This window comes from Salmo salar, chromosome 09 (assembly GCF_965601325.2).
Source record: "Salmo salar chromosome 09, fSalSal1, whole genome shotgun sequence".
Lineage (NCBI taxonomy): Eukaryota > Metazoa > Chordata > Actinopteri > Salmoniformes > Salmonidae > Salmo > Salmo salar.
This window is the reverse complement of record NC_138299.1, coordinates 17,487,919-17,500,315: the sequence shown is the minus strand read 5'-3', so window position 1 is coordinate 17,500,315 and position 12,397 is coordinate 17,487,919. Positions and strand designations below refer to the sequence as shown.

The 12,397-nt window shown below is 40.6% G+C and overlaps 1 protein-coding gene across 1 annotated transcript; it reads right to left on the bottom strand.

Moving 5' to 3' along the window:
• Nucleotides 1-2,298: 2,298 nt before the first annotated feature.
• On the bottom strand, nt 2,299-4,944 carry LOC106610797 (hepatocyte nuclear factor 3-beta). The gene is made up of 2 exons (XM_014210385.3): nt 4,624-4,944; nt 2,299-3,858 (listed from the first exon to the last, which is right to left on the bottom strand). Exons 1-2 carry the CDS (start codon nt 4,693-4,695, stop codon nt 2,677-2,679), a joined length of 1,254 nt encoding a protein of 417 aa, XP_014065860.1. The 5' UTR covers nt 4,696-4,944; the 3' UTR covers nt 2,299-2,676.
• Nucleotides 4,945-12,397: the final 7,453 nt, after the last annotated feature.

The following is a 12,397-nucleotide window of genomic DNA, read 5'->3' as shown; positions in this document are numbered from 1 at the left end:
CAAAGTTTACACTCCTGCAATTTGGTTGTGCATGTACTTCCTATATTGTGGGCATAGCCTCCACTCCATTGTTTACTGCCTTTGTTTATTCGCAGATCACGGGTGTTTAAAGTACGATTTGTGAGAGGGACTGGAGAATAAACGCATGCACCCTTTACGTGTTCAGAAGGTGAAGCAGTGTCCTATCTGGCAAAGGAACAAACTCCTTGCCCTTGGAGCTTGGAGCTTGGGGCTTGGTATCCCCCGGTCAGTGGAGGAAAATAATGGGTGTCTTGCCGTTTTGGGAATGTAAGGATTTTGATTCATTTCGGCTATAACTATATCTTATCTTTAGGCTCATTGAGAAGGCATCTCTCAGTAGTTTAAAAGTACCCCTAGACAATGGCTTAGTGGTACAGAACAAAGCAGGCGGAACATCACATTCAGTAGACTGTTCTCAATCAGCCCCCTTCCCCACAACTATTCTCTGACCCCACGGGACACTTTTATGTGATAATGAAACACATTTCATCCAAAGATCTCAACTTGAGTGTGTCTTCCATCAGGGGGGACTTACTGTGTGTGTGTGTGTGTGTGTGTGTGTGTGTGCGCGCGCGTGCGCGCGCGCGTGCGTGTGCGATTTACTGATGAATACGTTTCATAATGCATTTTAAGGTTGTAACGTGACTAAAGACATGCCTAAAGCAAAAGCCGTGTGCCGAGGTCATTTCTTGTATAGGCCTAGTAATTATTAATGTAATAACTATATAGAGCCCTTATCGCATGAAGAACATTTTAACATTGCTGTTGTTGTTTCTGCCATCTGACATTGAGCCGCCCCTAACTGTTGTTGATATCACGTTTGAAGAGATCGTTAGCATAATGTTATGATAGAAAACACATGCCTGTGTTGAGCTGAGCTGGATATTGTTGTTTGGTGCATGTCCTCACTTCTTTGTCATAGCTTGACTGCTTGTGACCATTTCCAACGCCTATCCTTGTCTCTGCCCTCCATCCACCCCTATTTCACCACTGTCACTTGGAATCAAAGTTTGTAACATATCCTACAGCTAGTTAATATACGTTTCCTAATATATATTATATATATATTATGTTGTTTGCTAAATATCTAGGAGCCATGTGGATAAATAGGCCCATTTTTCTGGTTTCTTTCGCGTTAACAATTGTCAGATAACAATTGTGTGAATATGGATTGTATCATAATTTGCGTAATGATCATGTGGGGGGAATGTGGATGGGATCATTCATTCTGTTTGACCTGACGAAGATCGTTGTCAGTGATTGGGAGCATATTCAGTGTGCGGGCCTTCCTGTTATTTTTCAAGTAGGCTATAGCACCATAATTATTATTTATATGAATATCATTAACATTTTAAATATGACAAAATGATAGATGGAATTAAATGAAACATCTTTGGCCAAAGTGAGAATAGCCCACTTGTCACCCGTGGGAGGCACAAAGAAACACTTATAAGATAGTTGTAAGACTTTTTTTTATCTCAGGGAAAATGAAGGTGCAGTTTAATAACTGCAATCCAAAATTGGAAAGAAATCGTAAATGTTCGATATTGTGCATAAACCTAGTGCTTGCCTCTCTTTTTATACTCTTATATTGACATTTTGGCCCTGTTTTTTTGTCATTGTCAACATTTTGCCAATTATCAATATAGTTTGCTCTTCATGTTTTCGAAAATGGTTTGGTCATTGAGAGGATGAAAACTTTATTTTCCCTCCATCCTCACTACACAACTAGATTATCAGTATCGTTATGAGCACACAGGTCACCAAATAAAATGCGCCTTTTTCCTGGTGTTTAAAGATGTACCTCCTGCTAAATATTCTTTTTTTGGACACAACGGAACACTTTTATAAGAGTGAAGACCTGATGTTGATATTTTCAATAGGAAAAAATATTGTAATCTTAAAATATTAGGTATATCTGAAGCTGCTACTGCTGCATATTACTAGGTCTACTACTACTACTACTACTTCTACTACTACTACTACTACAACTACTACTACTACTAATACCAATGCTACTAATACTACTAATACTACTAATGCTAGTAATAATAATACTACTACTAGTACGACTACAACAACTACTACTACTACTACTACTACTACTACTACTACTACTACTACTACTAATACCAATGCTACTAATACTACTAATACTACTACTACTACTACTAAAAATAATAATAATAATAATAATAATAACAGGCCTATCATTTTATTGATGCGTAATAGGCCTAAACCAACTGTGTAAATAACAAAATTCCGTTCAGAAAAAAATCCAAATAACACTTTAATATAGATTCTGTTCTTGTCGTCAACTACAAGAACACACATTTACAAGCCATAAATAAGAATTACACAAATGATTGAAGAACTTCAGTCTCCCACGATGCATTTACATTCATTTAAGAATCCCGGTAGGGATGCATTTTACACTAGGCTTATTGTCGTTTGGTCCATTCTTAACGCCGCATTTTGAACAGATTTAGTCACATTATTATTAACATCCCTTTACAAAATAATTACTAAACCAAGTTGACAACTAAATCAGTGGGAAACGTCAAAAATATCTTGAATAGTCCTACATGCACAAACTATCATTTTACAAATGTACAAATTACTGGAAAGGGTCCGTTTTCTGTTTGGGGTCAGAGTTTATGAGGAGTTCATAATAGACCTGGAGTAGACGCCTTGATAGTAAGATGAGTCAGCGGGTATTGACGAGGAATCTAAGCCCACTTTTCCCATTGAACCCATGGATAGCGCCCCGGTCATGGGGGAACCGTAGCCGGAATAGTGCATCACCTGCTCGTAAGTCTTTAGGTCCATTTTGTGATGCTGTTGTTCGGAGGACATGAGGTTATTGATGGAGAAGGGGTGGTTGAACGAGTAGTGATGCTCGGGTTTCAGGTGCGCTTCGTGTGCGAGGACCGAGTGGTGCTGGGACATGAGGTGCCCATGCACCTGGGAGTGGGACACCGGTGAGGCGGCGTGCTCCGGACTCAGAGCCTGGATCGACTTCATGTCTGACAGAGACCTTTTGTGATCGTTGGGGGAGGAGTTGGAATGGGGGGACTCGTTGCCGTTGCAACTCTCCGAGCTGCTGTTCGAGCCGCCCTCCGATGTCTTCCTGCCTGTCTCCTTGCACATCTTCTTTTGGCCGTCACACTTAAACCGCTTCTGCCTCCTCAGATAGCAGCCGTTCTCGAACATGTTCCCCGAATCCGGGTGGAGGGTCCAAAACGAGCCCTTACCGGGCTTATCCGGAGATCTAGGCACTTTGAGGAAACAATCATTGAACGATAGAGAATGGCGAATTGAGTTCTGCCAGCGTTGCTGGTTCTGTCGGTAAAACGGGAAAAGATCCATGATCCACTGATAGACCTCGGCCAGCGTCAGCATCTTGCTGGGGGACTGTTGGATAGCCATAGTGATGAGGGAAATGTAAGAGTACGGGGGCTTGGCGTGAGTGTAGCTCCTCCGGTATGTCTTGGGATCCCTAGATCTGTTGATGCTGGACTGTCCATACATGGGGCTCATGGCGTTCATGTTGGCGTAGGACGTAAGGGAGTTCATGGACGGAGGCTGCGCGGTCATGGGGCTCATGCTGGGACTGAGCGTGGCGCTCATGGCTGTCATGCTAGCGCCCATGCCGTTCATGGCTCCGGTGCCCGGTGACATTCCGGTCATGGAGGGGCTCATGGCCGTGTTGACATAGGACATGTTCATGGGGTTGGCTGTCATGTTGGCCGTGGTGCTCATGCCCGACATGCTCATGTAGGTGTTCATTGAGTTCATGCCCAGGCCTGTGTTCATGTTGCCAACCGAGGTGTAACACTGGAAAGCAAGACAGAAAACATGGATTGTTAGACTGTTTGAGATTTTCGGGAAGTGTTGATAGTGTTCATGTGTAGTGGACCTAATAAAGCTACGATAATAACATAATATCAATAATATCAGCAAAAATAACAACAACCAACAACACTATGATAATCCGTATTATTAAAATGGTCAACATAAATGATCTAAATTGATGTTAAAGCAAGCAATCCTGGTGCATTTCCATCTTCTGAAATCCAATGCTAAATTTGGTAAAGCAAATTGCTTGACAGAAATATAATTTCACTCGATGATGTGGCCAATAGCTTAAATGTCTAGCCTACATCAAGCAAGTAAAAACGAAGCATTGTCACCATATCTTACGTCAGGTAATCCGCTTAAATACAAAGAGAAAATTGATTAAACTGTTCTAGTGTGTAATATGTGTGGACAATATTATAGAACCTGAAACACAAATATTTGAATTCATCGTTCACCAATCAAAACGGTTAAACAAATGTTTGCTCATTGGGTAAAATGACACAACTATGTATGATTTTGTAAAGATAAATGTAGACATATGGAATTACAATCTGAGTAAAAAGTTTTCCCTACATGTCAAGCACAACTTCGTTAGGATAGTGCCGTGCGTAGAGATGGGGCAGGATTTGGAGGCGCCTCAAGTCAATATTTGATCACAAAGTTAATATTATCTCTGGGCTAATATTGAGTTGTATAAAATGGGATCGGCTGTAGACGAAAAAAAATATTTAAGGTACCCACCTCGGGCTCTCCGTAGTAGGTGCTCCAGTCTGTGTGTTCGTGTCCTTCCATTTTAACTGCTCCAAGCATCATGGAAGTTCCGAATAGTTGTCAAACCGTTTCTCCGCAGAAGAAATGGCAAAACGCGCTCTAACAAACGGTGATTTGGGACCACGGGGTATTCGGGTCGTTGGTAGGATCCTTAGTCAAGGACTGGCGCATGTGTGTCTTTCAGCCAGCCGTGCCCACGGGCGCTGAAAAGCGTCTGATGATGACCGGAGTTCAAATGACGTTCCGAGCTGGCTGTAAACGCTATGATATAGCTCTGTGCGCCAGGCGAGCCTCCAATCCCTACTTCTTCACTTGCCCTATTTGAATAATCTCCTCACACCTAGGCGTGAGACTCCTCGACTTGCCCCCCTATTGTACACCTGCGCTGAATAAAAAGAAGTCTCATAAAAATATTCATTATAATCTTATTGAATATCAGAAGAGGGGGGGTTAATTGCAGCTTTGGCGCTGCTTTTTTATCACGCGGTATTTCTCTTGTGATGTTCTTTTCAGACGTTGCTTGAAAAAGGAATTTAAATGCATCTTAATTGTTTTTCTTCCCCACCACCAAGGACCTATATTTAGTTGAGTATTTGACGAGGTAATGTACTATTTCATTAGTCTACTCGATCTTATCGAAGTCTACTCCATCTTAAGCCACCAAATTTCATATAGCTTTTGTAAAGTGATAGAGAAATTATTTAGTTTAAGTTTGATCCATTAGTCTGAATCATTCGTAGCCTAAGCAATTCAGGTTTCACAACCAGTTTTATGGTAAAAACTTATATTATTGTCCCCTTAAGAATAATACTGATATTTTCAACCTCAATTGCAAGCAATAACAACATATGGCCCTAATATGTAGCCTATATCAAAACATATTACCACGTTTTTGCATTTTACAATTTAAAGGTAATATTCACTTGGTAGCTTCTATTGCTATTGAATGTGTGGACTAAAATAGGCCAGAGAAAGTGTCGTCCGTGAACGCGCGTGTGTGTCAAGGTGTGGACTATTGATTTCCCAGGACACAAGCGCTGCTGTTAGCTAGATACCTTAAACAAAGTCAAGTTTATTCAATGTGTTTGAGCACTGACGATGTAACGGATTGCCTCGATGTCGGCTGATAGGCTTTAGGAAAAAAAGTAAGAATGATTTAGGCTAGAATAAAATCAATCCAGCCATTTTGGTGTAGCCTAGGGAATAGGGAATGAAACTATTTGAAATGATAAAATAAAAATAAAGTACAACAAATATGAAAAATAAACATTTAAAATCATGGCAGATAAATGAGAAATAGGCCTAATCAGTAATAACATTTTTCATGTTTTTTTCACTACAGATTTGATAAAACATAATAATAACGACCATGTCTTAAGGTTTCTTTATTATTTTGAATTATTTATGTTTTTGTGATATTTTATTAGTGTTGTGCGCGAGAACAATTAGAGGAAGATTTACGTTTCAGCGCCCTCTCTTGGTTATATTTGTCCAACAATAATTGTTAGTGGTGCATTAGACTACTTACAGAAAACAACACCCTCTAAAATCTCTATAGCCTCTCGTTACTTTAATTAATCAACTAGCCTATAGAATAACATCCTATCTTATTTACCGGATCAAAGTGACGACACAGAATGGTGCCAGCCACGTGCCGTTGGTTGAACATCTATTTGACTGCATAACTATCGGTAAAACCCATTAGTAAAGGAGAGTAAACCATTCCGTGTTGACGAGGGGACAACAGACCGTCTGCTTAACTTGGAAATGAGATCATGACCACCCCTTGGTGTGTTTAAGGACCACATAGCCTACACATTCAACACAATTACTTCCATTTATTGAGAGGCATAATATAAGCCGAAATCTTCATGGTATAGACATTGAAAAGTATTGTTCTGATAAAAAATGAAATTATTATTTTTTGCATTACAATGTTTTAAAAAGCTGAGCATGGCAATATTCAAACTGACGTTTTTGGATCATTTCAGGTGTTATCTAGAACCTGGAAGGGTTCTTATTAGGTTGCAGATCCTCATAGGAGAACCCTTTGAAAACCCCTTTTTGGGTCAAGGTAGAACCCTTTCCACAGAGGGTTCTACACAGAACCCAAAAGTCTATTTTTATTTTACCTTTATTTAACTAGGCAGGTTACTTAAGAACACATTCTTATTTACAATGACGGTTTAGGAACAGTGGCTTAACTGCCTTGTTCAGGGGGAGAACGACAGATTTTTACCTTGTCAGCTCGGGGATTTAATCTAGCAGTCTTTCTGTTACTGGCCAACACTCTAACCACCAGGCTACCTGCCTGGAACCCAAAAAGGTTTTACCTGGAACCAAAAAAGGTTTCGTATGGGGACAGCCAAAGAACCCTTTTTGAAACCTTTTTTATAAGAGTGTTGAGTTCTGAATACATTGTGTCCATGACAACTATAGGTCATTGACCTCTTTCCCAACTGTACATAAATATGGCAAAATGTGACTGGCCATACTGTCACAAAGTAATGTTCAAGGACAGTCATAAAAAAACATGCTATAGATGACAATATGACCAATGTTCTTGTAAAATATTTAGCTAATTCTGGAGTTAATTGTTAACCAGTGAATCCCCTCCACATGTCCTCTCATGTGGTCACACATTTGTTCATTATTATAAAAACAAAAAATATAATATAACATTATTATGTCCATATTGATTAATTGATTGATTGGAAAAAAGATGCACTGAATACAACACAGGGGATAACACGGATAACACGTTACAGCAAAATTCACTTGTTTCCAACCTGGTCCCTGATGGAAAACACACAATACAGACTAAACACAAGGAAACAACAGTAATCAGTACAAAACAGCATCATACAACATATAACAAATACATCAATCAATAATAAAATAGTCAACCTATCCTAATCTCATCATTTGTTTAAAAACATTAGACATCAATATTTTTAAATCATTATTTAATATATATATATATATATATATATATATATATATATATATATATATATATATATAACAGCTAAAATGACCTCTGGGCCAGACCTCTGGGCCAGACCACTGCCTGCAACAATGGATGTAGACCATTTCAACAAACGTGCATATGCATCAATCCTTTGTCATGTGTGAGATGGAGATGAGTGCAATAATCATTTGTCCAATGGGTGACAGAAAAGGATATCCCACTTTTTTTTCACCTCTTCCAGAAGGGGTTAGGCTATAGTACTTCAGTGCTGGCATTGCAGTGCAATATCCCGCTAGCTGGTTCTCACCTTTCTGCCACCATACAAGAGGAATGCTGGTTGTACAATATGTTACATGGCCAGTCTCACTAGGGACTCTACAAACTACATGGTATTGGATCTTTATGGTTCAGGGTCTGTAAAAACTGGATGGTACTGGAAGGCCAGCTTCACATCAGGGCATATTATGCTTTGATTTTATGGAGATTTTGGCTTCTATTCTCAGCCAATTTGATATTCATACCAGGTACTGGAAGCTAAGGGGATATGGCAGCTCTTGGGGGTTAGGCTACATGTATTTCTTGTCTGCCCCCATGAATGAAACATTGAATATTAATTTAAGTCTCTCACCGACAGGTGCACATCTCCAGCGTTCAAAGGCCGCTTTCAAACACCGTGGCCCTAAAGGACCGGAGTTGAACACTCCAGTCCTTACCACACTAGAGATTCCCTTGTGGACGAATGGAAAGGTGACAGTCTGATACCTGGCAGTGCTACTACAACACACCTTTAATTACATAATCATATCACAAAGCCTAGTTCTCTGGATCCCCTTCGCCTCAGGGTAATCCTAAGAGGTATGTGGGAAGAGAGCTGGGCTGGAAACTGGGTGCGCATCTCTCTGCTCTGTGAGAAAGGTAGGACCATCTAACATTCCTTCAAACATCCCAGAAGTTGTTGGCAGAAATGTGTTGCGTCAAGCTTCACTTTCAGAGTAGGATTTCTTGCCACTGTGCTGCTTCAGTTTTCAGCGAGCTTTAAAGATTCACTTTAGTTTCCCCCTTTTCGAGTTTTTGTTGCCTTACCTCATACAAAACACTGGGGCCAATAAGTTAAGCTTGTGATTCATAAAAATACAATTAATAAAGAGAGCCTCTTTCTTCAGAAAGCGATGGAAAAATGTTTGCTACCAAGTGCCTGTGGTGACAGTAAACATTCCAGAGCAGGCCTGGAGTTTGGACTTCCCATTATCTGCCACAGCTGTGACAACGCTTGTTGGCTGCAGGTTTGCGGCTTGCTACAGTGTGTTTACCTGGAAATGAATGTGAAAAGCGACTAGACTGGGAAGGCACACAACCCGGCTAAATAAATAGGCAGGACAGCCATAGTGATGTGATGCAGAGGGAGGGGGCAGCAGTTATTACACCGACTCACCCCACTGGGTCCTGGGGCAAACACTGGCACAAATGGCCTAAGGATTTCCTCAAATACGCACCTTTGGATATAGAGAGGTTATGCGCTCGGGAATGCCAAGCAATAGCCTACGTTTCGTGTGTGCTGTATCCAGGGCCTGGCAATTTCATTTGTGATACTTTTCTCTTGTCATGTAAAAAGGAGGCCTAAGCTGAGTGATGATCTGCATCGATCCAACTAGGTGTTTGTCTACCCAGTGGACCACAGGAGGAGATATCATGGGACCCAACATCTTGAGAGTGGCTAACATCAGATGGCATCTCAAAAATGTTAAGAGAAAAGGACTTACAGTAATACAAGGACATAATACAACAAGAACTACACAGAGTGTACAAAACATTAGGAACACCTTCCTAATATTGAGTTGCACCCCCCTTTGCCCTCAGAACAGCCTCAATTCATCAGGGCATGGACTCTACAAGGTGTCGAAAGCACACACACAATCCAAGTCTGATTTGTCTCAAGGCTTAACAATCCTTCTTTAACCTGTCTCCTCCCCTTCATCTCCACTGATTTGAAGTGGATTTAACAGGTGACATCAATAAGGGATCATAGCTTTCACCTAGATTCACCTGGTCAGTTTATGTCTTGGAAAGAGCAGGTGTTCCTAATGTTTTGTACACTCAGTGTATAATGTGTGGAGCATTATTTGTGAAGTTAGTTACTGAACAATTCTTATCTTTGTCTATGAGCCTCTATTTTTGCTAACATATTGTACAGTAGCTTGGACACAACACATTTGCATATTGCTCCAGATCTGATTATGTTACGTTAAACCACCTGAACTGATGTGTATTGGGCAAAATATTTAATATTGCCTAATTATCCATTGTCATTCGTTAGAAGTGAACTGCAATGTCAATACATATTTAATCACAGACAGAAGGCAATTAAACATGAGGGAAAGTAGTGCTATGCTAATTAACTTGGTGTGATCCCATGGGAAGAACTGTGTCTGATATCACTCCAACCAGCCCTGATAATCAGTCAGCTAATGTCCTTCACACTCACCTGCCGTGGCCTAAGAAAACAGGCACCAATCAGGAGGGCCGATTGGAAATGAATCCAACAGTTAATGGTCCATCTAATGGTAAACATTATCAAGGGATTTCTCAAAAAGCCGCTAACACCTGGTTGGATTCATAAATAGGGAATAGTTGGAGATCCTATGATTCACCACATGCAGACATTTTGATAGTCTGAAACATTAAAGCTTCTTGTAATCATCACAACGACTTGAGATCTTGAAATCCATTGAGCTGAAGCTGAGAAACAGCAGGGCCTTTAGAAAATATTCAGTTCTACATCTGATGGCATTTGAGCATTTCCTTTTCCACCAGTCCCATATCTGCATCTGTCCTCTCTCTATTCCAGGCTGATGGAAAACGTCAGGTTTGGGGTTATCTCTGACACAGCTACGGCTGACCTGAGCCTGCCACCAGAGACGCAGAGCTTTTCATTTTGCTCTCCACTAGATCCCACTGCCTCAGAGGCAGAAATACATTTCTACAGCCAGACCGGACTACCTCTGTTTATAAGTAACGTGCGTGAGTTAACGCAATAAGGTGAAATGAAAAGATGGTGCATCTGTTGAGAGCTGACATACAGTACCAGTCAAAAGATTGGATACACCTTTATTTTTACTCTACATTGTAGAATAATAGTGAAGACATCAATACTATAAAATAACACATATGGAATCATGTAGTAACCAAAAAGTGTTCAACAAATCAAAATATATTTTAGACTTTAGATTCTTCAAAGTAGCACTCCAGCACTCTCCTTGGTCAAACAGCCTTTACATAGCCTGGAGGTGTGTTTTGGGTCATTGGGAGTACCATAGGGCAGTGCACAATTGGCCCAGCATTGTCCGGGTTTGGCTGAGGGTAGGCCGTCATTGTAAATAAGAATTTGTTCTTAACTGACTTGCCTAGTTAAATAAAAATTTAAATAAGTGCAAACCAGATGGGATGGTGGTAGCAATGCTGGTTAAGTGTGCCTTGAATTCTAAATAAAATCACAGACAGTGTCACCAGCAAAGCACCTCCGCACCTCCTCTTCCATGCTTCACGGTGGGAAGACACATGCGTCTCACAGAGACACGGTAGTTAGAACCAAAAATCTCAAATTTGTACTAATTAGACCAAAGGACAGATTTCCACCGGTCTAATGTCCATTGCTTGTGTTTCTTGGCCCAAACAAGACTCTTCTTCTTATTGGTGTCCTTTAGTTGTGGTTTCTTTGCCATAATTCAACCATGAAGGCCTGATTAACACAGTCTCCTCTGAACAGTTGATATTGAGATGCGTCTGTTACTTGAACTCTGTGAAGCATTTATTTGGGCTGCAATTTCTGAGGCTGGTAACTCTAATGAACTTATCCTTTGCAGCAGAGGTAACTCTGGGTCTTCCTTTCCTGTGGTGGTCCTCACGAGAGCCAGTTTCATCATAGTTTTTGCGAACGCACTTGAAGAAACTTTCAAAGTTCTTGACATTTTCCAGATTGACTGACCTTCATGTCTTAAAGTAATGATGGGCTGTCATTTCTCTTTGCTTATTTGAGCTGTTCTTGCCATAATATGAACTTGGTATTTTACCAAATAGGGCTATCTTCTGTATACCACCCCCAACTGATTGCCTCAAACGCATTAAGAAGGAAAGAAATTCCACAAATGAACTTTTAACCTGACACACCTGTTAATTGAAATGCATTCCAACTGACTACCTCATGAAGCTGGTTGAGAGAATGCTAAGAGAATGCCAAGAGTGTGCAAAGCTGTCATCAAGGCAAAGGGTGAAGAATCTCAACTATAAAATATACAGTATTTTGATTTGTTTAACACTTTTTTGGTTACTACATCATTCCATATGTGTTATTTCATAGTTTTGATGTCTTCACTATTATTCTACAATGTAGAACATAGTTAAAATAAAGAAAAAACCTGGAATGTGTAGGTGTGTTAACTTTTGACTGGTACTGTATGTTCAGGAGTAGTCCAGCATCCTTCCTGTATTTTCCGGTAGCAATCCATATGTAGATGTGTATATGGGTCTTTTGTAGTGTTTACTGAGGAACATAGTGGGTGCCGGCAATGTAATGAAGAGGGCTCAAAGAGATCTCCCTACGTGTCACTCCAGGAGCTCGGCGATAAAGCCTCCCTGCCAGAACAACAACACAAGTGTCCAATCTGTGTTTGCTTACCCATGAAGACCCTTGGCAGAGTCTTGGGGAGCCCGTAAATGTGGCCTTTTACAGGCCCTGACAGCTAACAGGCCATTGGCAAAGGAGGCCCAATGACACGG